Source organism: Rhinopithecus bieti, unplaced genomic scaffold, assembly GCF_001698545.2.
Source record: "Rhinopithecus bieti isolate Rb0 unplaced genomic scaffold, ASM169854v2 scaffold_15834, whole genome shotgun sequence".
NCBI lineage: Eukaryota > Metazoa > Chordata > Mammalia > Primates > Cercopithecidae > Rhinopithecus > Rhinopithecus bieti.
This window is the reverse complement of record NW_016808980.1, coordinates 54,184-77,746: the sequence shown is the minus strand read 5'-3', so window position 1 is coordinate 77,746 and position 23,563 is coordinate 54,184. Positions and strand designations below refer to the sequence as shown.

Here is a 23,563-nt window from a genome sequence, read left to right as displayed (position 1 = left end):
TGTTTCAGAGTACATAAGGTCTGCTTTGTAAGATAAGCAAGGGACAGAGCCTTGACTCTAGATTTCTAGAATGTCTTCTTATTTACTTATTTATTTTATTTTCCAACTTTTATTTTAGGTTTAGGGGCACCCGTGCAGGTTTGTTACATGTGTAAATTGTGTGTTGCAGAGGTTTGGTGTACAGATTATTTTGTCATCCAGGTAATGAGTATAGTACCTGATAGGTAGTTTTGTTGTTGTTGTTTTTGGAGACAGAGTCTCACTCTATCACCCAGGCTGGAGTGCAGTGGCACGATTCCGGCTCACTGCAACCTCCGCCTCCTGGGTTCGAGCAGTTCTCCTGCCTCAGCCTCCTGAGTAGCTGGGATTACAGGCGTGCGCCACCACGCCCAGCTAATTTTGTATTTTTAGTAGAGATGAGGTTTCACCATGTTGGCCAGGCTGATCTTGAACTCCTGACCTCAGGTGATCCACCCACCTTGGTCTCCCAAAGTGCTGGGATTACAGGTGTGAGCCACTGCGCCCAGCTCTTGATAGGTAGTTTTTAGATCCTCACCCTCCTCCCATTCTACCCTGAAGTAGGCCCTGGTGTCTGTTCCCTTCTTTGTGTCCATGTGCACTCAGTGTTTAGCTCCCACTTGTGAGTGAGAACATGTGGTATTTAGTTTTGTGTTCCTTAATTAATTTGCTTAGGATAATGGCCTCCAACTCCATCCACTTTGCTGCAAAGGACATGATTTTGTTCTTTTTCATAGCTGCATAGTATTCATGGTATATATATGCCACATTTTCTTTAATCAGTCCACCATTGTTGGGCATCTAGGTTGAGTCCATATCTTTGCTATTGTGAATAGTGCTATGATGAACATGCATATGCATCTGTCTTTATGGGAGAATGATTTATATTCCTTCCCGTTATATACCCAATATTGGAACTGCTACGTCAAATGGCATTTCTGTTTTAAGTTGCTTGAGAAATCTCCAAACTGCTTTCCACAGTGGCTGCACTAATGTACATTCCCACCAGCAGTGTATAAACTTTCCCTTTTCTCTGCAACCTCGCCAGCATCTGTTATTTTTTGACTTTTTATAATAGCCATTCTGACTAGTGTGAGATGGTATCTCATTGTGGTTTTGATTTGCATTTCTCTAATAATTAATGATGTTGATGTTGAGCATTTTTTTCTTATGCTCGTTGGCCATGTGTATGTCTTCTTTTGAGAAGTGTCTGTTCATGTCCTTTGCTCATTTTTTTAATGAGGTTGTTTAATTCCAGATATTAGACCTTAGATAGATGCAGAGTTTGCAAATATTTTCTCTCATTCTGTAGGTTGTCTCTTTATTCTGTTGATAGTTTATTTTGCTGTGCAGAAGCTCTTTAGTTTAATTAGGTACCACTTGTCAATTTTTGGTTTTGTTGCAATAGAATGTCTAGTTAATAACATTCCTCCCGAAATGGGCATAAAAGTTGTTTATAAAGTAGCTGGTTATAGGGATTTTCCAATAGGAACCCATCGTCATGCATAGTAATAGATACAAGACTGCTAGAGGTCAAATGTAGTGAGATGTGTGATCTCTGCTTTATATAATTGGTTCAATTTTATATTCTTTTAAAGTAAATAGTATCAAATATATAATAGCACTATGTGTGAAGCAACATTTTACTTGCTTTACATATGTTAACTAATTGCATCCTCACAACCTTGTGAAATAGAAACCATTACTAAAACCATTATACAGTTGGCCAGGTGCGATGGCTCATGCCTATAATTCCAGCACTTAGGGATGCCGAGGCAGGTGGATCACAAGGTCAGGAGATCGAGACCATCCTGGCTAACACAGTGAAACCCCATCTCTACTAAAAATATAAAAAATTAGCTGGGCGAGGTGACGGGCGCCTGTAGTCCCAGCTACTCGGGAGGCTGAGGCAGGAGAATGGCGTGAACCCGGAAGGCGGAGCTTGCAGTGAGCAGAGATTGCGCCACACTGCACTCCAGCCTGGGCGACAGCAAGACTCCATCTCAAAAAAAAAAAAAATTATACAGATGAAAACAGCTAAGGCAAAGAAGGGTTAAATAACCTCTTAAGAGGTGGGAAGTATGTACTGAAGCTCACACAGATGTTAAGTGACAAGTTTAGGAATTGAATTCAGGCAGTCTAGATGTAGAATTCTGGCTCCTATCTGCCACATTGTACTTCTCATGGAACTATACCTTCTTATACCCTTCTCCCCATGTGCCACTCTCTAATTCTACTCTCGGGTTATAACTATTATTAGAAGTGGGAATTTACATTAACAGTTAAAATAGCTACTGCTAAATTACTCTCCAAAAGGATGTACAAAAAAAAAAAAAAAAAAAAAACCCCAAACAGGAAAAAGTCTTTTAAAAAAACACTAATAAAGTAATGACAACTCATGATTTAAAAAAAAACAAAAAAAACTTGATGTAACAAAGCTGAGTGTCTTGACGAGTACCTGTAGTACCAAGTACTTGTGAGGCTGAGGTGGAAGGATCCCTTGAAGACAGGTGTTCAGGCTGTAGTACACATAGCCCCTGCACTCCAGTCTGGGCAACATAGGGCCTTAAAAAAGAAGGAAGAAATTGTTACTTATCCTGCTATATTGAAATCTTTGATTATCTTATATCATTCCCTCCCTCAACTTTGAGATTTTTGAGGACAGTGTCTACCTTACCAGCCTGACACAATGTAAGAATTTAGCAGGCCAGGCATGGTGGCTCACGCCTGTGATCCTAGCACTTTGGGAGGCCGAGGCGGGCAGATCACAGGGTCAAGAGATCAAGACCATCCTGGCCAACATGGTGAAACCCTGTCTCTACTAAAAATACAAAAATTAGGTGGGCATGGTGGCACGCGCCTGTAGTCCCAGCTACTTGGAAGGCTGAGGCAGGAGAATTGCTTGAGCCCGGGAGGCAGAGGTTGTGGTGAGCCAAGATCACACCATTGCACTCCAACCTGGGCAACAAGAGTGAAACTCCATCTCAAAAAAAAAAAAAAAAAAAAAAAATGCAGCAGTTTTTAGTCTAATTAATTAATGAATGGCTATTTACTAATGAGCCTGTAACTCATTCCAATGTTGATTTCTACAAGTTTTCCCCTCCCATCACAAAAGCAAATCTACTATGTATATAAAAAGTATTTCTAAAGAATTTGCTACAAGATTGGAAACAACATATATGTCATCAATAGAAAACTGACTAAAACTACCTTACAGCTGTAAAAGCAAATGGGGACGGGATGAGATTCTCCTATGTATTGATAGAGAACGACCTTTTTCAAGATACGTTAAGTGGCCGGTCACAGTGGCTCAATCCTGTAATCCCAGCACTTTGGGAGGCCGAGACAGGCGGATCACGAGGTCGGGAGATCGAGACCATCCTGGCTAACACGGTGAAACCCTGTCTCTACTAGAAAATACAAAAAACTAGCTGGATGAGGTGGCGGGTGCCTGTAGTCCCAGCTACTCGGGAGGCTGAGGCAGGAGAATGGCGTAAACCCGGGAAGCGGAGCTTGTAGTGAGCTGAGATCCGGCCACTGCACCTGGGCAACAGAGCGAGATTCTGTCTCAGAAAAAAAAAAGGTACATTAAGTGAAAAAAAATCAAGATGTAAAATGGTGAAAATAGTCTGTTACTATTAATATTTTAAGGAGAAATGGGGAAGGCTAGAAAAAGAATATACATTTGTATTTGTTTGTATATACATGGATATACTATCACTGTAAAGCTACAAAAGAAACTGATAACAGTGGTTGCTTCCACCCAGAGAACGGGGTGACAGAGTGCAAGAGGGACTTTTCACAATATACCATGTATGCTTCTTAGATTTTAAACTATCTTAATGTATTAAATTTAAAAAACAAGATTTTGCTCTAAGTAATTAATTACTTTATTTAGAAAATGTCTAAATTGTTAAATTCCTTTTTCCTTATTTTCTAGGCAAAACCTATGTGGGTCTAAAAATTGTTCAGGCCCTCCTAACCAACGAGTCTGTTTGGCAAATTAGCCTCCAGAAGTTCCCCATCTTGGTTGTGTGTTATACTAATCATGCTTTGGACCAGTTTCTGGAAGGTAATATTTATAGGTAAATTTGCTCTCTATCAGGATGTTGATGATTGAACCATTAGCAAACCAGTAGCTTTCTATTGCTCTTTGAACAAAGTTGACAGTCCTTATCATCACTTACATGGCTGTTTGTGATCTATCCCAGCTGGACTGTGAACCACAGCTCCTACTTCTTAACCTTGTTCTCCCTAACTCCAGCAACACTGGTTATCTTCGGTTCCTTGAAAGCCTCTACGTCCCCCATTGGCCCATGCCATCCTCCTGCCTGGAATAGTTTTTCCCTCTCCATCTTGAGCTTATTCAACCTGGCTGGCCCTACTCATTCTTCTAGTCCCACTTTAAATCTCTCTTCTCAGGTGGACTTTTTCTGTAGCCCCAAAGTGAAGTCTCTTTTGCATTTTTTATTTTTTATTTATTTTTTATTTTTTATTTTTTGGAGACGGAGTCTCGCTCTGTCGCCCAGGCTGGAGTGCAGTGGCCGGATCTCAGCTCACTGCAAGCTCCGCCTCCCGGGTTTATGCCATTCTCCTGCCTCAGCCTCCCGAGTAGCTGGGACTACAGGCGCCCGCCACCTCGCCCGGCTAGTTTTTTGTATTTTTTAGTAGAGATGGGGTTTCACCGTGTTAGCCAGGATGGTCTCCATCTCCTGACCTCGTGATCCGCCCGTCTCGGCCTCCCAAAGTGCTGGGATTACAGGCTTGAGCCACCACGCCCGGCCTGCATTTTTTATTTTTTTATAATCTATTTTATGTATCTCTACCCTAGATGAGGATTGGTCCTTTTCTTGCTGTATTCATATATCCTGGCACATATTAGGCATTCAAAAAATACTAAATAACATTAATGGATGAATGAATATGCTTTTCCTGTATTTTTCATTCTTCTATACTGCCCTTTCACCTAGATAAATCTTTATTCTTAGAGTCTGAGTTTAAATATTAGATTCTTAAGAACAGATCCCTACGCCACCCAGACTAGGTAATGTCCCCTGCTACCAGTACTCACTACATTTATTGCTGTTGTATTGATTATTTAATGAGTAACTTCCTGCCAGAGACAAAGAAATAACAAATCAGAAACTGGGCCTGTGTTTCTACTGCTGTATCTTCAGAACTTGGCACATGCCTAGAACATATGAACAATCAGTAAATCTGCAGAGTGAAAAATATGTAACATCTCCTGGGTGCTTGCTTTGTGCTGGGCCCTAGCTAGGAGCTTTAAAGATTTTCTTTCATTTATCCAGACTGTAGCCCTATATGGGAGATGTTGCCATCTCTAAATCACAGAGAAACTGAGACTCAAGTAACTTGCCCCAGGTTACACAGCAATAAGTGGTAGAGCTAAGAGTTAGATCCCTAGTTGTATGATTGCAGAACTTGTACTCTTTAAGCGCGATACTTTACTGCTCTGCAGGTCACATCTTCTCAGGGACCTTCTCACTCATTAATGGGGTAAATTTCCTTTAAGCACAAGTGTGTTCTCTTAGGAACCAGACTAGCTCCCAAATACACACTGCTCTCACCTGAGAGAACCTAGCATAGGTCCTTTCAACCCTGCCATGCTCTACTTTGCTCCACAGGCATCTACAAGTGTCAGAAGACCAGCATTGTGCGGGTGGGTGGAAGGAGCAACAGTGAAATCCTGAAGCAGTTCACCCTAAGGGAGCTGAGGAACAAGCGGGAATTCCGCCGCAACCTCCCCATGCACCTCCGAAGGGCCTACATGAGTGTAAGTCCCAGCTCTGAAATATCTGAGGTAGTTCAAGAGGGACTTAAACAAGATAGCCGTGGCTTTCTGCGTAGGCAGCCCAGGGTAGATGTAGAGGCTCTTCAAAGCTCTGGCGGACCCCGGTTCCTTTCAGCATTGTATTCTGCTAATCCTTTGGTATGACCTTTGCCTTCACAATCCAAGATGGAGAAAAGACAAGGACACACTGCCCATCCCCACCCTCCCTTAAGGCTCCTTCCCCCGTACCACCCACAGCACCTCTACGTAGAGCCAACTGACCAAGAAATGTTATCTTTTAGCTGGGCAGCAATGTGCCCAGTCAAAATCTGGATTCTTATTACTAAGGAAAAGAGAGAGAACAGATATTATGAGGCTTGAAGTCTCTGCCACAGTATTCTTGGCCTGTTTGTTTTTCTGTTGTGTAGGTTGAGAATCTCAAATTGGAAAATCCAAAATCCAAAACTTTCTGAGTGCCAACATTATTTCTTTTTTTCTTTTTTCTTTTTTTTTTTTTGAGACAGGATCTTGCCCAGTTGCCCAGGCTGGAGTGCAGTGGCACAATCTCGGCTCACTGCAACCTCCACCTCCTGGGTTCAAGTCATTCTCTTGCCTCAGCCTCCTGAGTAGCTGGGATTACAGGCACCTGCCATCACACCTGTCTGATTTTTGTATTTTTAGTAGAGACAGGATTTCACCATGTTGGCCAGGTTGGTCTCGAACTCCTGATGTCAGGTGATCTGCCCGTCTCAGCCTCCCAAAGTGCTGGGATTACAGGTGTGAGCCACTGTGCCCTGCCCAACATTATTTCACATTTTGGATTTCCAGATTTGGGATGCTCAACCAGTAAGTATAAACGCAAATATTCCAACATCTGAAACACTTCTAGTCCCAAGAATTTTGGATAAGGGATATTCAACCTGCATTCCTTTTTTTCTTTTTTTACTGATTGGTAGGAATCTTTCAGAGATTTTGATTTTTTTTTTTTTTTTTTTGAGACGGAGTCTCACTCTGTCACCTAGGCTGGAGTGCAGTGGCACCATCTCAGCTCACTGCAACGTCTGCCTCCCGGGTTCAAGCAATTCTTGTGCCTCAGCCTCCCAAGTAACTGGGATTACAGGTGCTCACCACCACGCCCGGCTAATTTTTGCATTTTTAGTAGAGACAGTGTTTTGCCATGTTGGCCAGGCTGGTCTTGAACTCCAGACCGCAAGTGATCCACCTGCCTCGGCCTCCCAAAGTGCTGGGATTACAGGCATGAGCCACCACGCCCGGCCGATACTAGTTCTTTGGTTTCAAGACCATAATAATGTGCCTTGGGAAATTGGTTTGTTGACTAGTCTATTTATTCTCCCTCCTTACTGTTCCTGTCTTAGCTTTGTTTTCCCTCAAGGTGAGGACTGAGTTTGGGGGATGATGATATTTCCTCATCATTTCTTTCCCTCTGTTCTTGGCAGATCATGACACAGATGAAGGAGTCAGAGCAAGAGCTTCATGAAGGAGCCAAGACCCTGGAGTGCACCATGCGCGGTGTCCTACGGGAACAGTACCTGCAGAAGTACATCTCACCTCAGCACTGGGAAAGTCTCATGAATGGACCAGCGCAGGTAGGGGTCATCCTGGGGGACACAAATATGTCTCTGGCCTCAGTACTTTGAGGTAGCCTCCAGGAGAATCATCAGTCCAAAACTTTAGCTGTTTGATAATCTGATGCTGCCACAATGTGCAGAGTTACCTTTTGTGATGAGAGGCAGCTGAATATGCTGGTCAGGAACAAAACTCTGGAACCAGCCTGCTGGGTTTTAATCTGGGCTTGGCTCTGGACAAGTTACTTAATTTCCTGTAGCTGTTTCCTCTTTTATAAAATGGGGATGATAATAATAAGCATTAAGTTGAACCATATGAAATTGCCAATATCTGTAATATTAATTTGCAAAAAGGCAATTTCTTACAGATATTTGTTCTTACAGGATTGTTATTTAGATGAGCAAGGTAGTATTTGTAAACGTATTAATTTAGTAACTGTACTACGTGTTTGTTAAATGAACAAAATCATAACCAGAGGCAAACTAGCACAGATAGAGAACTTGGGAGTTGATAGATATAGTCATGCAGACTGACTATGTGACTTGGGCTCATGTGATCCTCAGCAATCAGACATGGATGATAATAATGCCTGCCTTCAAAAGGTATTGTAAGAAATAACTGAGACAGTCTCTGTAAAGTGGCAGGCCAGGAACCCAGTGAAATGGTAGCTTTATTATCATTAGGTTGCTGATTTACAGGATTGCAAATCCAAAAGCTTACAGAGGTCATTCAGGTCTTACAAATAAGTGAAACAATCTAGATTTGAAATATTAAGAAGCGGAGAGGACTGTGGCAAACTGGAACAGATGTGGTAGCAACCCAGCTCCAGCCATTTGTTGCCATAGCTCCTGATTTTGTCAAAATAGGCTGGAAAATTTTTTAAATTCCTTTTTTTTTTGTTTTGAGACAGAGTCTCACTCTCTCACCCCAGGCTGGAGTGCAATGGCACGATCTTGGCTCACTACAACCTCCGCCTCCTGGTTTCAAGTGATTCTCTTGCCTCGGCCTCTTGAGTAGCTAGGATTACAGGCACCTGCCGTCATGCCTGGCGAATTTTTGTAGAGACTGGGTTTCACCACGTTGGCCAGGCTGGTCTTGAACTCCTGACCTCAGGTGACCCACCCACCTCGGCTTTCCAAAGTGCTGGGATTATAGGCATGAGCCACCGTGCCCAGCCCTTTGATTTTTAAAATTCTATGCAAATCATGTTAAATGTTCCAGTTGCCCAAGGAGATGCCAGTTTGCAGCCTATGAACTGTTTTTTTTTTTTTAATGATATAATGTTTCTTTTTTAATTTTTTTTAAACTTATATTCAGTGGTACATGTGCAGGTTTGTTACATAGGTAAACTTGTGTCATGGCAGTTTGTTGTACGTCACCTAGATAATAAGCCTAGTACTCATCAGTTATTTTTCCTGCTCCTCTCCCTCCTCCCACCCTCCACCCTTCGATAGGCCCCAGTGTGTTGATCCCCTCTATGTGACCATGTGTTCTCATCATTTAACTCCCACTTATAAGTGAGAACATGCAGTATTTGGTTTTCTGTTCTTGTGTTAGTTTGCTAAAGATAATGCCCTCAAACTCCATTCATGTCCTTGCAAAGGACATGATCTCATTCTTTTTTATGGCTGCATAGTATTCCATGGTGTATGTGTACCACGTTTTCTTTATCCAGTCCTTTATTGATGGGCATTTAGGTTGATTAGATGTCTTTGCTGTTGTGAATAGTACAGCTTATAAACTTTAAGGGAATTACTTTTGATTCTTTTTTCTTTTGAGATAGGGTCTTGAGCCCAGGCTGGAGGGCAGTGGCATAATCATAGCTCACTGCAGCCTGGGCCTCCTGGGCTCAAGCAGTCCTCCCACCTCAGCCTCCTGAGTAACTGGGATTATATGCACATGCCATCACACCCAGCTTTTTTAAGAGAGTCTTGCTTTGTCACCCAAGCCAGAGTGTAGTGGCACAATCTCCACTCACTGCAACCTCTGCCTCCAGGGTTCAAGCAGTTCTCCTGCCTCAACCTCCTGAGTAGCTGGGACTACAGGCATGCACCACTATGCCTGGCTAATTTTTGTTTTTTGTTTTTTTTTTTTTTTTTTTTGAGACAGAGTCTCGCTCTGTCCCTCAGGCTGGAGTGCAGTGGCTGATCTTGGCTCACTGCAAGCTCCGCCTCCTGGGTTCACGCCATTCTCCNCTATGTAGTGTTATACATATTATAACTAATAATATTTATTATTATTATTATTATTATTTTGAGACGGAGTCTTGCTCTGTCGCCCGGGCTGGAGTGCAGTGGCCGGATCTCAGCTCACTGCAAGCTCCGCCTCCCGGGTTTACACCATTCTCCTGCCTCAGCCTCCCGAGTAGCTGGGACTACAGGCGCCCGCCACCTCACCCAGCTAGTTTTTTGTATTTTTAGTAGAGACGGGGTTTCACCGTGTTAGCCAGGATGGTCTTGATCTCCTGACCTCGTGATCCACCCGTCTCGGCCTCCCAAAGTACTGGGATTACAGGCTTGAGCCACCGCGCCCGGCTAATAATATTTATTATTAAAATCATTATTCTTCCTTCCTAATTCCTAGGAGATTATCACACGCTTTCTTTTTTTTTTTTTTTTTTTTTTTTACAGTATCCCAACAGACTTTTCATGTAGCACCTGCTCCGCATGTGCCGTGCTAAGAGGCTCTTTCCACTGAACCTGTCAGATGGTCATTGAAGTACGATGCCATAACAAGGTGGTGAGGGCTGAGCCAGGTCAGTGGTGAGGAAAGAGGAGATGGGGATGATGAACTCAAGGGAGTTTAGACAAAGCCTAATACCCTCTATGGGATGAAGTCTTGGTTGGATATAGGGTAAAGGAGAAGGAGTTGTTGAGGATAACTGACTCAGCTGCCAAGGCTAGGAGATTGGCCCTACCATCAAATAACACAGAAAAGGAACAGATTCAGCTCAGTCTCAGACATGCTGAGTTCGAGATGCCCGAGGGCTTCCAAGTGGAGATGCTCAGCAGGAGGCTGGTAGGAGATGATGTGACACTTCACCCACATCCCCCTTTCAGAGACAAGGCACTCATTGCCTGTTTCTAGGAGTGTTGGTAGCTGAGGGTTCTCAGCTGAGTACCCCTCTGCTTTTGCCCTCAGCAGAGGAGAGCCACCTGGCCCAAGGTCACACTGCCTTCCCAGGCAATCAACATCCAATGACTGACCAAAGTAGGGGAATAAAGGCTGGGTCCCCTTGCTTAAGGAGAAGTATGTCTGAAGGCCACTCAGTTTCCAGAGCTCATTTCGCATTGCTTGGGGGGCTTTTGTTCTGACCATTCAGTTACTTCGTCTGCACAATCCTCCTTTCTTCCCTCCCCACAGTGTCCATTCCAAGAGCATTCCTCAAAAAAATTCCTGCCTGCAGGTCTCCACCTAAGAGTGTTTTCAGAAAACCAACTTTAGACAGTTGGGAAATACATGCCTAGGCTAGGGAGGAAAGTCTTTTTGGAAGATAGAAATGTGGAGATTATTTGTCCTAGCAAGGTTGGTGGACATGGGGCTGTGGGCAAGATAATGGGAGATGAAGAGCCAGAGAGTGGAGGCTGCATCTTAGGAAAGGAAGGCTTTAATTTAGGGGGTGGGAAAATGAAGAACAGGCAGAGGAGGGAGCAGAAGCATGACAATTACAGTGAAGCACTGAGGCCGGTGTTTTCAGGAGGGGCAGCTAGTCAGTGCCTCTTGTAGGCTGTCAGAGCCCAGGCTACCTTTGTTTATTTGAAGGTCCAGGGCACATTTAAAAGGTGTTGCTGGGGCTGGATGTGGTGGTTTATGCCTATAATCCCAGCCCTTTGGGAGGCCGAGGTGAGCGGATTGCTTGAGGTCAGAAGTTCAAGACCAGCCTGGCCAATATGGTGAAACTCCATTTCTACTAAAAATGAGCTGGGCGTGGTGGCCCATGCTTGTAATCCCAGCTACTCAGGAGGCTAAGGCAGGAGAATCACTTGAGCCCAGGAGGTGGAGGTTGCAGTGAGCTGAGACTGGGCCGCTGCACTCCAGCCTGGGCAACAGAGCTAGACTCCATCTCAAAAAAAAAAAAAAAGTGTTGCCAGGCCCAGTACACTTGCCTATAGTGCCAGCTACTTGAGAGGCTGAGGTGTGAGGATCGCTTGAGCCTGGGAGGTCTAGGCTGCAATGAACCAAGATCGTGCTACTGCACACCAGCCTTGGTGACAGAGTCTCAAAAAAAAAAAAAAAAAAAGTGTCTAACGCCAAAACAATGTTTTTTTTGTTTTTGTTTTTTTGTCATCCAGGCTGGAGCGCAGTGGTATGATCTTGGCTCACTGCAACCTCCACCTCCCAGGTTCAAGCAATTCTCCTGGCTCAGCCTCCCGAGTAGTTAGGATGACAGGTGTGCACCACCATGCCTAGCTAATTTTTGTATTTTTGGTAGAGACAGGGTTTCACCATGTTGACCAGGCTGGTCTCGAACTCCTGACCTCAGGTGATCCACCCACCTCCACCTCCCAAAGTGCTGGGATTACAGGAGTGAGGCATCACGCCTAGCCAACAACGTGTTTTAAATATGGTATAATTTAAATGCTTACTTTGTGTCTTAGTCAGTTTGGGCTGCTGTAACAAATTACCATAGACGGGGTGGCTTAAACCACATTTATTTCTCACAATTCTGGAGGCAGGGAAGTCCAAGATCAAGGAATTAGCAGATTCAATGTCTGGAAAGAAACTACTTCCTGGTTGGTATATGGCTGCCTTCTTGCTGTGTTCTCATGTGGTAGAGAACAGAGACAGATCATCTCTCATCTCTCTCATGTCTCTTTTTATAAGGGCACTAATCCCATTTGTGAGGGTCTATCCTTATGAACCTATTGCCCCCCAAAGTCCTCCCCTCCAAATACCATCACATTGGGGATTTAGACTTCAACATATGAATTTTGCAGGGACACAAATATTTAGTTCATAGCACCTTCATACATTAGTCCTTTTAACAATTTTTTAAAAGACGAATTGGCCGGGTGTGGTGGCTCACACCTGTAATCCCAGCACTTTGGGAGGCTCAGGTGGGTAGATCACCTGAGGTCAGGAGTTCAAGACCAACCTGGCCAACATGGTGAAACCCCCACCTCTACTAAAAATACAAAACTTAGCCAGGCGTGGTGGCGGGTGCCTATAATCTCAGCTACTCAGGAGGCTGAGGCAGGAGTATCGCTTGAACCCGGGAGGTAGAGGTTTCAGTGAGCCGAGATTGTGCTACTGCACTCCAGCCTGGGCAACAAGAGCGAAACTCCATCTCAAAAAAAAAAAAAAAGTCAGATGAATCTATGTATAATTTAATTGGAAATAAAAGTATAAAATGAAGGCTCTTCATGAATATAATGCCTGTGCCAAAAGTCTCTGCTAGCCACTGATTGTCCCACCTTTCCCTGCACTAGGCCCTGCAGTTAGCAGAGTGTGACTTAGTCAGAATTTGGGAAATGCCTTTAGGCAATGAGGAGGTGACCTTGATTTCAGTCATGTCCAAGGGGGCCTATGTTAGAGTCATACTGTTGAAGATAAGAATGTCGGCTGTAATCATAGCGTCATTCAGCTTAAACCTCTCTCTCTTTTTTCAAAGACAGGTTGCCTGGGCTGGAGTGCAGTGGCATGATCACAGCTCACTGCAACCTTGATCTTCTGAGCTCAAGTGATCCTCCCACTTCAGCCTCCCAAGTACTTGGGACCACAGGCATGTGCCATCATGCCTGGTTAATTTTTTATTTTTATTTTTTTGAGACGGAGTCTTGCTCTGTCACCCAGGCTGGAGTGCTGTGGCATGATCTTGGCTCACTGCAACCTCTGCCTCCTGGGTTCAAGCAATTCTCCTTGCCTCAGCCTCCCAAGTAGCTGGGATTACAGGCGCCCACAGCCACGCCTGGCTAATTTTTTTTTTTTTTCTTTTGAGACGGAGTCTCGCTCCGTCACCCAGGCTGGAGTGCAGTGGCATGATCTCAGCTCACTGCAAGCTCCGCCTCCCGGGTTCACGCCATTCTCCTGCCTCAGCCTCCTGAGTAGCTGGGACTACAGGCGCCCGCCACCGCGCCCAGCTAATTTTCTTTTGTATTTTAGTAGAGATGGGGTTTCACCGTGGTCTCGATCTCCTGACCTTGTGATCCGCCCGCCTTGGCCTCCCAAAGTGCTGGGATTATAGGCATGAGCCACCGCACCCAGCCTAATTTTGTATTTTTAATAGAAACGGGGTTTCACCAAGTTGGCCAGGCTGGTCTCGAACTCCTGACCTCGGGTGATCTGCCTTGCCTCAGCCTCCCAAAGTGTTGGGATTACAGGCGCAAGCCACCATGCCCAGTCTTTTTTTTTTTTTTTTTAAGACATGGGGTCTCACCGTATTGCCCAGGCTGGTCTTGAATTTCTGGGCTCAGGCAATCCTCCTGCCTTGGCCTTCCAAATTGCTGGGATTATAGGCATGAGCTACCATGCCCCAATCTGCTTTTGATTCTTTGAGGAGACCCTGTCTTCACATTGGTTGTCATAGAATCCTCACAAATGATCATTCTTCCTTCCTTAGGATAGTGAATGGATTTGCTTCCAGCACTGGAAGCATTCCATGATGCTGGAGTGGCTAGGTCTTGGTGTCGGTTCTTTCACCCAAAGTGTTTCTCCAGCAGGACCTGAGAATACAGGTAAGAAGTGCATGTCTTACTAGAATCAAATCTTAAGGTAGAATATAGTAAATACCAGAACAGGGAGACTTAAAAACAATTCCCAGAATAAATAAAGAGCTATGAGTCAGTCAGAGAAAGACAAATAGCTTAATATAAGGAAAAGAGAAAATACTTTTTTTTTTTTTGAGATGGAGTTTCACTCTTGTTGCTCAGACTGAAGGGCAATGGCGCGATCTCAGCTCACCGCAACCTCCGCCTCCTGGGTTCAAGCGATTCTCCTCTCCTGCCTCAGCCTCCCAAGTAGCTGGGATTACAGGCATGTGCCACCACGCCCGGTTAATGAGATAAAAGACTTTTAACAGGCACATCACAAAATAGGAAATCTTACTGTTCAATAGATACATGAAAAGTACTCACTAAAAACTAGAGGAATTAAAACCACAATGAGATACTATTATATACCCACCAGTTTGGCAACAATTAAAGTTTGATATAACCCTATGTTGATGAGAATTTGAAGCAATGGAAACTCTGTGCACTGCTGCTGGGGATATTTAAATTTATATAACCACTTTATCATACCAGAAAATCAGAACTCAAATGTTCATCTACATTTCTTCAATGGATGGATCAATTAAGTCAACTCAGATAATGAAATACTGTACAACAGTGAAAAGGAACGAATCACAGCATATACAGTAACACATATGAATCTCAAAAACATGCTGAATGAAAAAGGCAAGTTAGCCGGGCATGGTGGCCCATGCCTGTAATCCCAGCACTTTGTGAGTGCAAGGCAGGAGGATCATTTGAGCCCAAAAGTTGGAGACCAGCCTGGGAACATAATGAGACCCTGTCTTTACCAAAAAAAACAAAAACAAAAAATAGCTGGTTGTGGTGGTGCGTGCCTGTAGTCCCAGCTACACAGGTGGCTGAGGCGAGGGGATGGCTTGAGCTCAGGAGGTTGAGGCTGCAGTGAGCCATGACTGCAATGCTCTACTACAGCTTGAGTGACAGACATGGTCTAAAAAAAAAAAAAAAAAGACAAGTTATGGAAACATATATACTAGACAGTGTGTTACTTAGATACAGTATAAATGTGGTAACATTATTATCTTTTAGAAAGGAAATGAGTAATATAAAATTCAGGTTAGGAAGACTCACAAAGGTCTTCAAAAAATTTGGCAGTTTTCTACTTAAATTGGGTGGAGGGTACGTGGATATTCATTTTATATATTTTTATTATCCTTTATATTACGTATTTACATTGAATGCCCTCCATTGTATATGTATTTGGTATAAGTAAAACCTTTATTTATTTATTTTGTATTTATTTATTTTATTTTTTTATTTTTATTTATTTATTTTTTTGAGACTAAGTCTCACAGTCTCACTCTGTCCCCCAGGCTGGAGTGCAATGGCATGATCTTGGCTCACTGCAACCTCTGCCTCCCAGGTTCAAGCAATTCTCCTGCCTCAGCCTCCCAAGTAGCTGGGATTACAGGCACACTCACCATGCCCAGCTTATTTTGTATTTTTAGTAAAGATGGGGTTCCCCCTGTTGGCCAGGCTGGTCTTGAGCTCTCACCTCAGGTGATCTGCCTGCCTCGGCCTCCCAAAGTGCTGGGATTACAGCCATGAGCCACTGCGCCCAGCCTTATTTATTTATTTTTGAGATGGAGTCTTGCTCTGTTGCCCGGGCTGGAGCACAATGGCATGATCTCGGCTCACTGCAACTTCCACCTCCTGGATTCAAGTGATTCTCCTGCCTCAGCCTCCCAAGTAGCTGGAACTACAGGCATGCACCACCATACCTGGCTAATTTTTGTATTTTTAGTAGAGACAGAGTTTCTTTTTTTTTTTTTTTTTTTTTTGAGACGGAGTCTCCCTTTGTCGCCCAGGCTGGAGTGCAGTGGCGCGATCTCCACTCACTGCAAGCTCCGCCACCTCTGGGTTCACGCCATTCTCCTGCCTCAGCCTCCCAAGTAGCTGGGACTACAGGCGCCTGTCACCACGCCCGGCTAACTTTTTTTTGTGCTTTTAGTAGAGACAGGGTTTCACTGTGTTAGCCAGGATGGTCTTGATCTCCTGACCTCGTGATCCGCCCGACTTGGCCTCCCAAAGTGCTGGGATTACAGGCATGAGCCACCACACCCAGCTGAGACAGGGTTTCACCATGTTGGCCAGGCTGGTCTCAAACTTCTGACGTCAGGTGATCCACCCGCCTCAGCCTCCTAGAGTGCTGGGATGCAGGCATAAGCCCCACGCACAGCCAAAACCTTTCTTTAAAAGGCATACCTTCATATGATTTTTTAAAATGTAAAACATGTAACAAAAAGTATATAAGGAGACCTAAGCCTTTCCTAACTCTCCTCTCATTCCTTCTAGTTTCTTGTCTCAAAAATAATCACACAGGACCCGGTGCAGTGGCTCACGCCTGTAATCCCAGCACTTTGGGAGGCCGAGGCAGGCAGATCACCTGAGGTCGGGAGTTTGAGACCAGCCTGACCAACATGGAGAAACCCTGTCTCTACTAAAAATTCAGAATTAGCTGGGCATGGTCATGCGTGCCTGTAATCCCAACTACTTGGGAGGCTGAGGCAGGAGAATCACTTGAACCCGGGAGGCAGAGGTTGTGGTGAGCCAAGATTGTGCCATTGCACTCCATCCTGGGCCACAAGAGCGAAACTCCATCTCAAAAAAAAAAAAAAATCACATAAACCCTTGATAATGTCTTCATGCATCTGAGCTCATGTAGGTGCCCTCTTCTGTCCCTTAGCTTCAAGAGTTTCTATCTCTGGCCAGGCACAGTGGCTCACGCCTGTAATCCCAGCACTTTGGGAAGCCGAGGCAGGCAGATCACGAGGTCAGGAGTTCGAGACCAGCCTGGCCAACATGGTGAAACCCCATCTCTACTAAAATACAAAATTAGCCAGGCATGGTGCTGGGTGCCTGTAATCCCAGCTACGGGGGAGGCTGAGGCCGGAGAATCACTTGAACCCAGGAGGCAGAGGTTGCAGTGAGCCAAGATCGCACCACCGCACTCCATCCTGGGCAACAGAGCGAGACTTCGTCTCAAAAAAAAAAAAAAAAAAGAGAGTTTTCATCTGTATCTATTTCTCTCTTAGCCCAGGCAGAAGGGGATGAGGAAGAAGAAGGGGAGGAGGAGAGTTCGCTGATTGAGATCGCAGAGGAAGCTGACCTGATTCAAGCAGACCGGGTGATTGAGGAGGAAGAGGTGGTGAGGCCCCAGCGACGGAGAAAGGAAGAGAGTGGGGCAGACCAGGAGTTGGCTAAAATGCTTCTGGCCATGAGGCTAGACCACTGTGGCCCTGGGACAGCAGCTGGACAGGAGCAAGCTATGGGAGAGTGGCAGGTAAACTCACTTCCTTGGGTTGAAACAGACCTGAGAGCGTTCTGACTATTTGTTTTCCCCCACTTCTGATACAGTATATTCACTTCATCATTGCAATTAACTAAGTACCCGTATTACAGCCTACCCCGGTATAAGATGGGTGTACTAATTCCCATGGATATAAATACTACAGTTCTTCAGAGGGCCTCTGGCAAGAAATGCCAGCTTAGAAAGACAGGAAGCAGGTAACCAAGTGCTTTTGTAGAACTTGTGGAAGAATGTAGCACATATGAGTCAGGTCAAACACGGTCTCAGCACTTAATGCCTTCAGGAGTGTTGTCTTCTCATTTCAAATGAGTTTGTAAACATGAACTAAGATTTTAAAGGATTAAAGTAAGCAATGAAATGAGACCTCCAGGCTGGATGGAATATTCCTCCTTCATTCACCCTGGAATTTTACACTTCTCTTAAAGCCAGACTTGTATGAATGCCTAGGTGTCTTCATGTAGCTTTCCCTCTGCTCCTTTTGGTGGAGCCTAGTAGTCCTCACTATTTACCATGCGTAACTACGATGATTGAGGATTAGATACTCAAAATAAGAATTTGTAAACCTTAGGCCAGGCGCGGTGGCTCAAGCCTTTAATCCCAGCACTTTTGGAGGCCGAGACAGGCGGATTATGAGGTCAGGAGATCGAGACCATCCTGGCTAACACGGTGAAACCCTGTCTCTACTAAAAAATACAAAAAACTAGCTGGGCGAGGTGGCGGGCGCCTGTAGTCCCAGCTACTCTGGAGGCTGAGGCAGGAGAATGGCAGGAACCCGGGAGGCGGAGCTTGCAGTGAGCTGAGATCCGGCCACTGCACTCCAGCCCGGGAGACAGAGGGAGACCCCCTCAAAAAAAAAAAAAAAAAAAAAAAGAATTTGTAAACCTTACCAATGATTTGAGAACTTTCAAGGGCAACTTTGGATGCTGTTTTCACCTGAGTGCTGGGTTTGCACCTGATCTCCTAGTTCAGTTCAGTATCACTATATGTGGTGAGCAGAGTCATGATCTCAATTCTTAAAAGCATGGATTCAGCATCTCTCCCAGGAGGCATCAGGAAATGTTGATTTGTTTCGTTTTGAAGCAGCAGGGAGATCTTTATTTAGTGGCATCTGTCTGACTTACGAGTCCTTCTAAAGGCTCATAGCCTCAGACTCAGTGACAGCCAGAAGAGAGCACTTTCTCATAAACTGCTTTCCACCCACTTGTTAAAGGTACTGTGTTGATACGATGGCAGTAGGACCATTTTAGCAGGCACTGTGCCAAGTCCTGTGTGAAGCACCAGTTGCTGGGCACTGGTTGTGTAGCATTCAACAAGAAAAGACCACCCCCATGACTTTCATGGCATACATTTTAGGAACAAGAAACAGGCTATGGTCAAAGATGTTTAATGATAACTAGTGCTAGCAGTAGTATAAATGCTTTCCATGTATTTACTCCTGACAAGCCAACAATCCTATAAAGAGATACTATTATTATTCCCATTTTATAGAAGGTGATACTGAGGGACACAGAGGGTAGGTCATTTACCTTAGGTTCCACAACCTAGTAAGAGGTAGAGTAGGGCTTTGAAGTCAGGCAGACTGGCTCCAGAGTCCTTGTTTAGTCACTCTACAGTGGAAGAGCTGTTGGGAGAATGTAAGACACTTGACATTAATCAGGGATGCCAGCCCTTTTGCTTGTGCTGTGGCCCCTGCCTTGGGCTTAAAACCAAGCCTGCCTCTGCTCAGACAGTACCCTGCCTGGTATTGATGTCTGCAGACCCAGCGCAACCAGAAAAAGAAAATGAAAAAAAGAGTGAAGGATGAGCTTCGCAAACTGAACACCATGACTGCAGCCGAGGCCGATGAGATCGAGGATGTTTGGCAGCTGGACCTCAGTTCTCGCTGGCAGCTTTATAGGTACTGTGTTCCACATCCAGCCAACCCATGTAATTTCCCCAGGAAGTTCTGTTCCTGGAACATTCTCCACCTCCAAGACCTTCAACGAACCACTGAGCTGAGTGATAGGGATACAGCCATGGGATAGAATAGACACTTTGCTCTACCTTCATGGAGCTTATGGAGTCTATCCAGGGTAACAAATTAATTATTACCTTCATGGAGCCTATGGAGTCTATCCAGAGTAACAAATTAATCACATAATTCCACAAATAAAAAGTTACAAATGGGTATAAAAACTCAGAAAAGAACAGAGAGGTAACAGGCACAGTGACTCACACCTGTAATCTCATTACTTTGGGAGGCTGAGGCTAGAGAATCACTTGAGGCCCAGGGTTCAAGACCAGCCTGGGCAACATAGTGAGACCTCATCTCTACAGGGGAAAAAAAAAAAAGAGTAGTAGACAGCCATTGGAAAGTTTTACAGCGATTAGTGACATCATCACTTTTACTAACAAAATAAACACTCTATGGTGAATTAGTGGAGGGGAGAGAAATTAGGCAGGGATGCCGCAGCTGGGAGAATTTATGAGAAATTCGTCCCAAAGTTTTTTGTTTGTTTGTTTGAGACGGAGTCTTGCTCTGTCGCCTGGGCTGGAGTGCAGTGGCCGGATCTCAGCTCACAGCAAGCTCCGCCTCCCAGGTTTACACCATTCTCCTGCCTCAGCCTCCCGTGTAGCTGGGACTACAGGCGCCCGCCACCTCGCCCAGCTAGTTTTTTGTATTTTTTAGTAGAGACGGGGTTTCACCGTGTTAGCCAGGATGGTCTCGATCTCCTGACCTCGTGATCCACCCGTCTCGGCGTCCCAAAGTGCTGGGATTACAGGCTTGAGCCACCGCGCCCAGCCTCTTCCCAAAGTTTTTAAAGTCTCTTATTCTCTTCCCATAGTTAACCTTTGTTCTTTATCTCACCCCTTTCCTTAGCTCCTGACCACTCTGGACATCTTTCTGTTGGGCATTTTGGATTCTTGGGTCCCTGAATATATCTGTTTGTCACTATGCTCCAAAGGTCCAAGGTTCACTTCATACACTGGGCACACTGAAGGGGGTTCTTCCACCTTCTCAAAGAGCTTGTGGCTTTCTTTCCTTGGTTCTTCCCATTCTCCAGGCTCTGGCTACAGTTGTACCAGGCTGACACCCGCCGGAAGATCCTCAGCTGTGAACGCCAGTACCGCACATCAGCAGAGAGAATGGCTGAGCTGAGACTCCAGGAAGACCTGCACATTCTTAAAGATGCCCAGGTTGTAGGAATGACAACCACAGGTGAGAAACTGTGGAGAAATTTACCTGTTGCATCTAAGTTCACTTCTGGTGCCAGATTATCTAAGGACAGGTAAAGAGGAGCTTCTTTGGTAGGTTAGAGGAAAATAACATGAAAAGCTACTGAAAGCACCCATATTTTGAGAACTTTTGGTGAAATTCACTCACTTTCACCAGCGCAGTGTCTCATGCCTGTAATCCCAGCACTTTGGGAGGCCAAGGCAGGTGGATCACCTGAGGTCATGAGTTTGCAATCAGCCTGGTCATCATGGTGAAATCTCATCTCTACTAAAAATACAAAAACTGGCCAGGCGTAGTGGTGGGCACCTGTAATCTTAGCTACTCGGGAGGCTGGGGCACAAGAATCACTTGAACCTGGGAGGCGGAGGTTGCAGTGAGCTGAGATGGCACCACTGTGCATTCCAGCCTGGGTGACAGAATGAGACTTTCTCTCAAAAAACAAAAGAAATTCACTCACTTTCTCCTGCTGGGTTTGAAACTCCAACAGTGACCAACATGGCTTTAATGTTCTGGAGACCACCCAGAACGCTATAAGGACTACTTGTCGCTGATCCAGGTTCAGGGAAGATACAAAAGCGGATTCCCAGAGGCTCAGTGGCCCTGTGGGTCCTGTGCCTCAGCCCAGAGGAGCCTTTCTCTTCTTTCCTCACTTGAGGTGCTGCCAAATACCGCCAGATCCTACAGAAGGTGGAGCCGAGGATTGTCATAGTGGAAGAAGCTGCAGAAGTCCTTGAGGCCCATACCATTGCCACATTGAGCAAAGCTTGCCAGCACCTCATTCTGATTGGGGACCACCAGCAGGTAAAACAGGAGCCCCCCTAGAAGATGGGCTGGCTCTCTGTGGGGGTGAGATCATAAAGGAAGACCCTGGCCTCTGCTTCAACAGACCTCAAGCTTATTATTAGCTTTTTGTGATTCCTCTTGCCTTCACCTCCCACATTCAATCTAAGAGCAGGTGATGTTAGATTTGGGGTATATTTTAGTGGCAACATCATTTATTTCATCCATGGTCTCTCGAGTGGACTGTATTATAATAGCATGCTCCTCGGTCTCCCTGCTTCCATTTTTGCTACCCTCTAATGCACTCTACATAAAGGAGCCAAAGTGAATTAAAAAAAAAAAAAGAAAAGAAAAAAAGGTAGATAGATAATATCACTTTCCAGCTAAAACCCTCCAGTGGTTTCCCATTGCACTTGTATAAAAATCAAGCTTCTTAAAGTGGCCCACAAAGGCTTGTGTGATCAGGTTTCAGCTTATTTCTCTGACTTCATCCCATTTGCTCATGGTGTCCCCCTGTGTCCTTTCCGCTCCCCATTATGGATCTTGCTTTTCAAATGAATGAAGAACTGGCAACCTCTGCCATGCTAGTGTCTACTCAGATGTCACTGTTCAGAGGCCTAGCTAGAAAAAACCCACCATGGGGCACTCTGTCATACCACCTTTAGTTCTACTAATCTTTAACCCTTGTCATTATTAATCCTTAAACTGTGAGTATCCAGAAGAGTGCCTGGCACATAGCACTTGAAAAACATTTGATGGTTGGTTGGATGGATGGAAGTATGGATGGTTAAATGACTTTATCAGTAGAGAATCTTCAGCCATGTTTCTCTTCTCAGCTGCGCCCCAGTGCCAACGTGTATGATCTGGCCAAGAACTTCAACCTTGAGGTGTCCCTTTTTGAACGGCTAGTGAAAGTAAACATTCCCTTTGTCCGTCTGAACTACCAGGTGAGAAGCTGGGCCTCTGTTATTACCAAATGCTTGGGAGAAAGCTCCTGGGAAGCTGCCAGTTGCCCGCAAAAGGGGTCTTATATAAATAAAAATAATGTAATACTGAAATGACTCTGTCAACCTCACATTTTCTGTTTTAAAACACCACAAGATCACCCTGTGTTGAGTTTTTGTTGGACAAAGGATCTGTTTATGTTATGCCTTTTCCTTATTATTTTTTTCAAATGATAATCTCTATATCTCTAGATTTTCTTTCTTTTTTTTAGAAAAATAGAGGCCAGGTGCAGTGGCTCACACCTGTAATCCTAGCACTTTGGGAGGCCGAGGCGGGTCGATCATGAGGTCAGGCATTCGAGATCAGCCTGGCCAACATGGTGAAACCCTGTCTCTACTAAAAATACAAAAATTAGCATGGCGTGGTGGTGGGCGCCTGTAATCCCAGCTACTTGGGAGGCTGAGGCAGGAGAATCACTTAAACCCAGGAGGCAGAGGTTGCAGTGAGCCGAGATCATGCCACTGCACTGCAGCCTGGTGATAGAGTGAGATTCCGTCTCCAAAAAAAAAAGGAAAAATAGAGGCCAGGTGTGGTGGCTTACGCCTGTAATCCCAGCACTTTGGGAGGCCAAGGCGGCCGAATCACCTGAGGTCAGGAGTTCGTGACCAGCCTGGCCAACGTGGCGAAACACTGTCTCTGCTAAAAATACAAAAAATTAGCCAGGTGTTGTGCCTCATGCCTGTAGTCCCAGCTACTTTTGGAAGGCTGAGGCAGGAGAATCACTAGAACCTGGGACGCAGAGGTTGCAGTGAGCTGAGATTGTGCCACTGCACCCCAGCCTTGGTGACACGTCTCAAAAAAAAAAAGAAAGAAAAATATGGCCAGGCATGGTGGCTCAAACCTGTAATCCCAGCACTTTGGGAGGCCAAGACGGGCGGATCACGAGGTCAAGAGATCGAGACCATCCTGGCTAACACGGTGAAACCCCGTCTCTACTAAAAAAAATACAAAAAACTAGCCGGGCGAGGTGGCGGCGCCTGTAGTCCCAGCCGCTCGGGAGGCTGAGGCAGGAGAATGGCGTACACCCAGGAGGTGGAGCTTGCAGTGAGCTGAGATCCGGCCACTGCGCTCCAGCCTGGGCCGCGACAGAGTGAGACTCCGTCTCA

General features: G+C 45.1%; 1 protein-coding gene across 1 annotated transcript in view; it reads left to right on the top strand.

Annotated features, from left to right (window-relative positions):
* The window catches only part of ZNFX1 (zinc finger NFX1-type containing 1), a 39,030-nt gene that overhangs the window by 8,470 nt on the left and 6,997 nt on the right, over positions 1 to 23,563 (top strand). Inside the window, exons 4-12 of the mRNA XM_017888127.1 lie at positions 3,959 to 4,090; positions 5,664 to 5,812; positions 7,267 to 7,416; positions 13,956 to 14,070; positions 17,181 to 17,428; positions 19,213 to 19,352; positions 20,500 to 20,654; positions 21,328 to 21,473; positions 22,289 to 22,501. Coding sequence (XP_017743616.1) covers positions 3,959 to 4,090; positions 5,664 to 5,812; positions 7,267 to 7,416; positions 13,956 to 14,070; positions 17,181 to 17,428; positions 19,213 to 19,352; positions 20,500 to 20,654; positions 21,328 to 21,473; positions 22,289 to 22,501 — 1,448 coding nt within the window. The remainder of the gene's footprint in view (positions 1 to 3,958; positions 4,091 to 5,663; positions 5,813 to 7,266; positions 7,417 to 13,955; positions 14,071 to 17,180; positions 17,429 to 19,212; positions 19,353 to 20,499; positions 20,655 to 21,327; positions 21,474 to 22,288; positions 22,502 to 23,563) is intronic.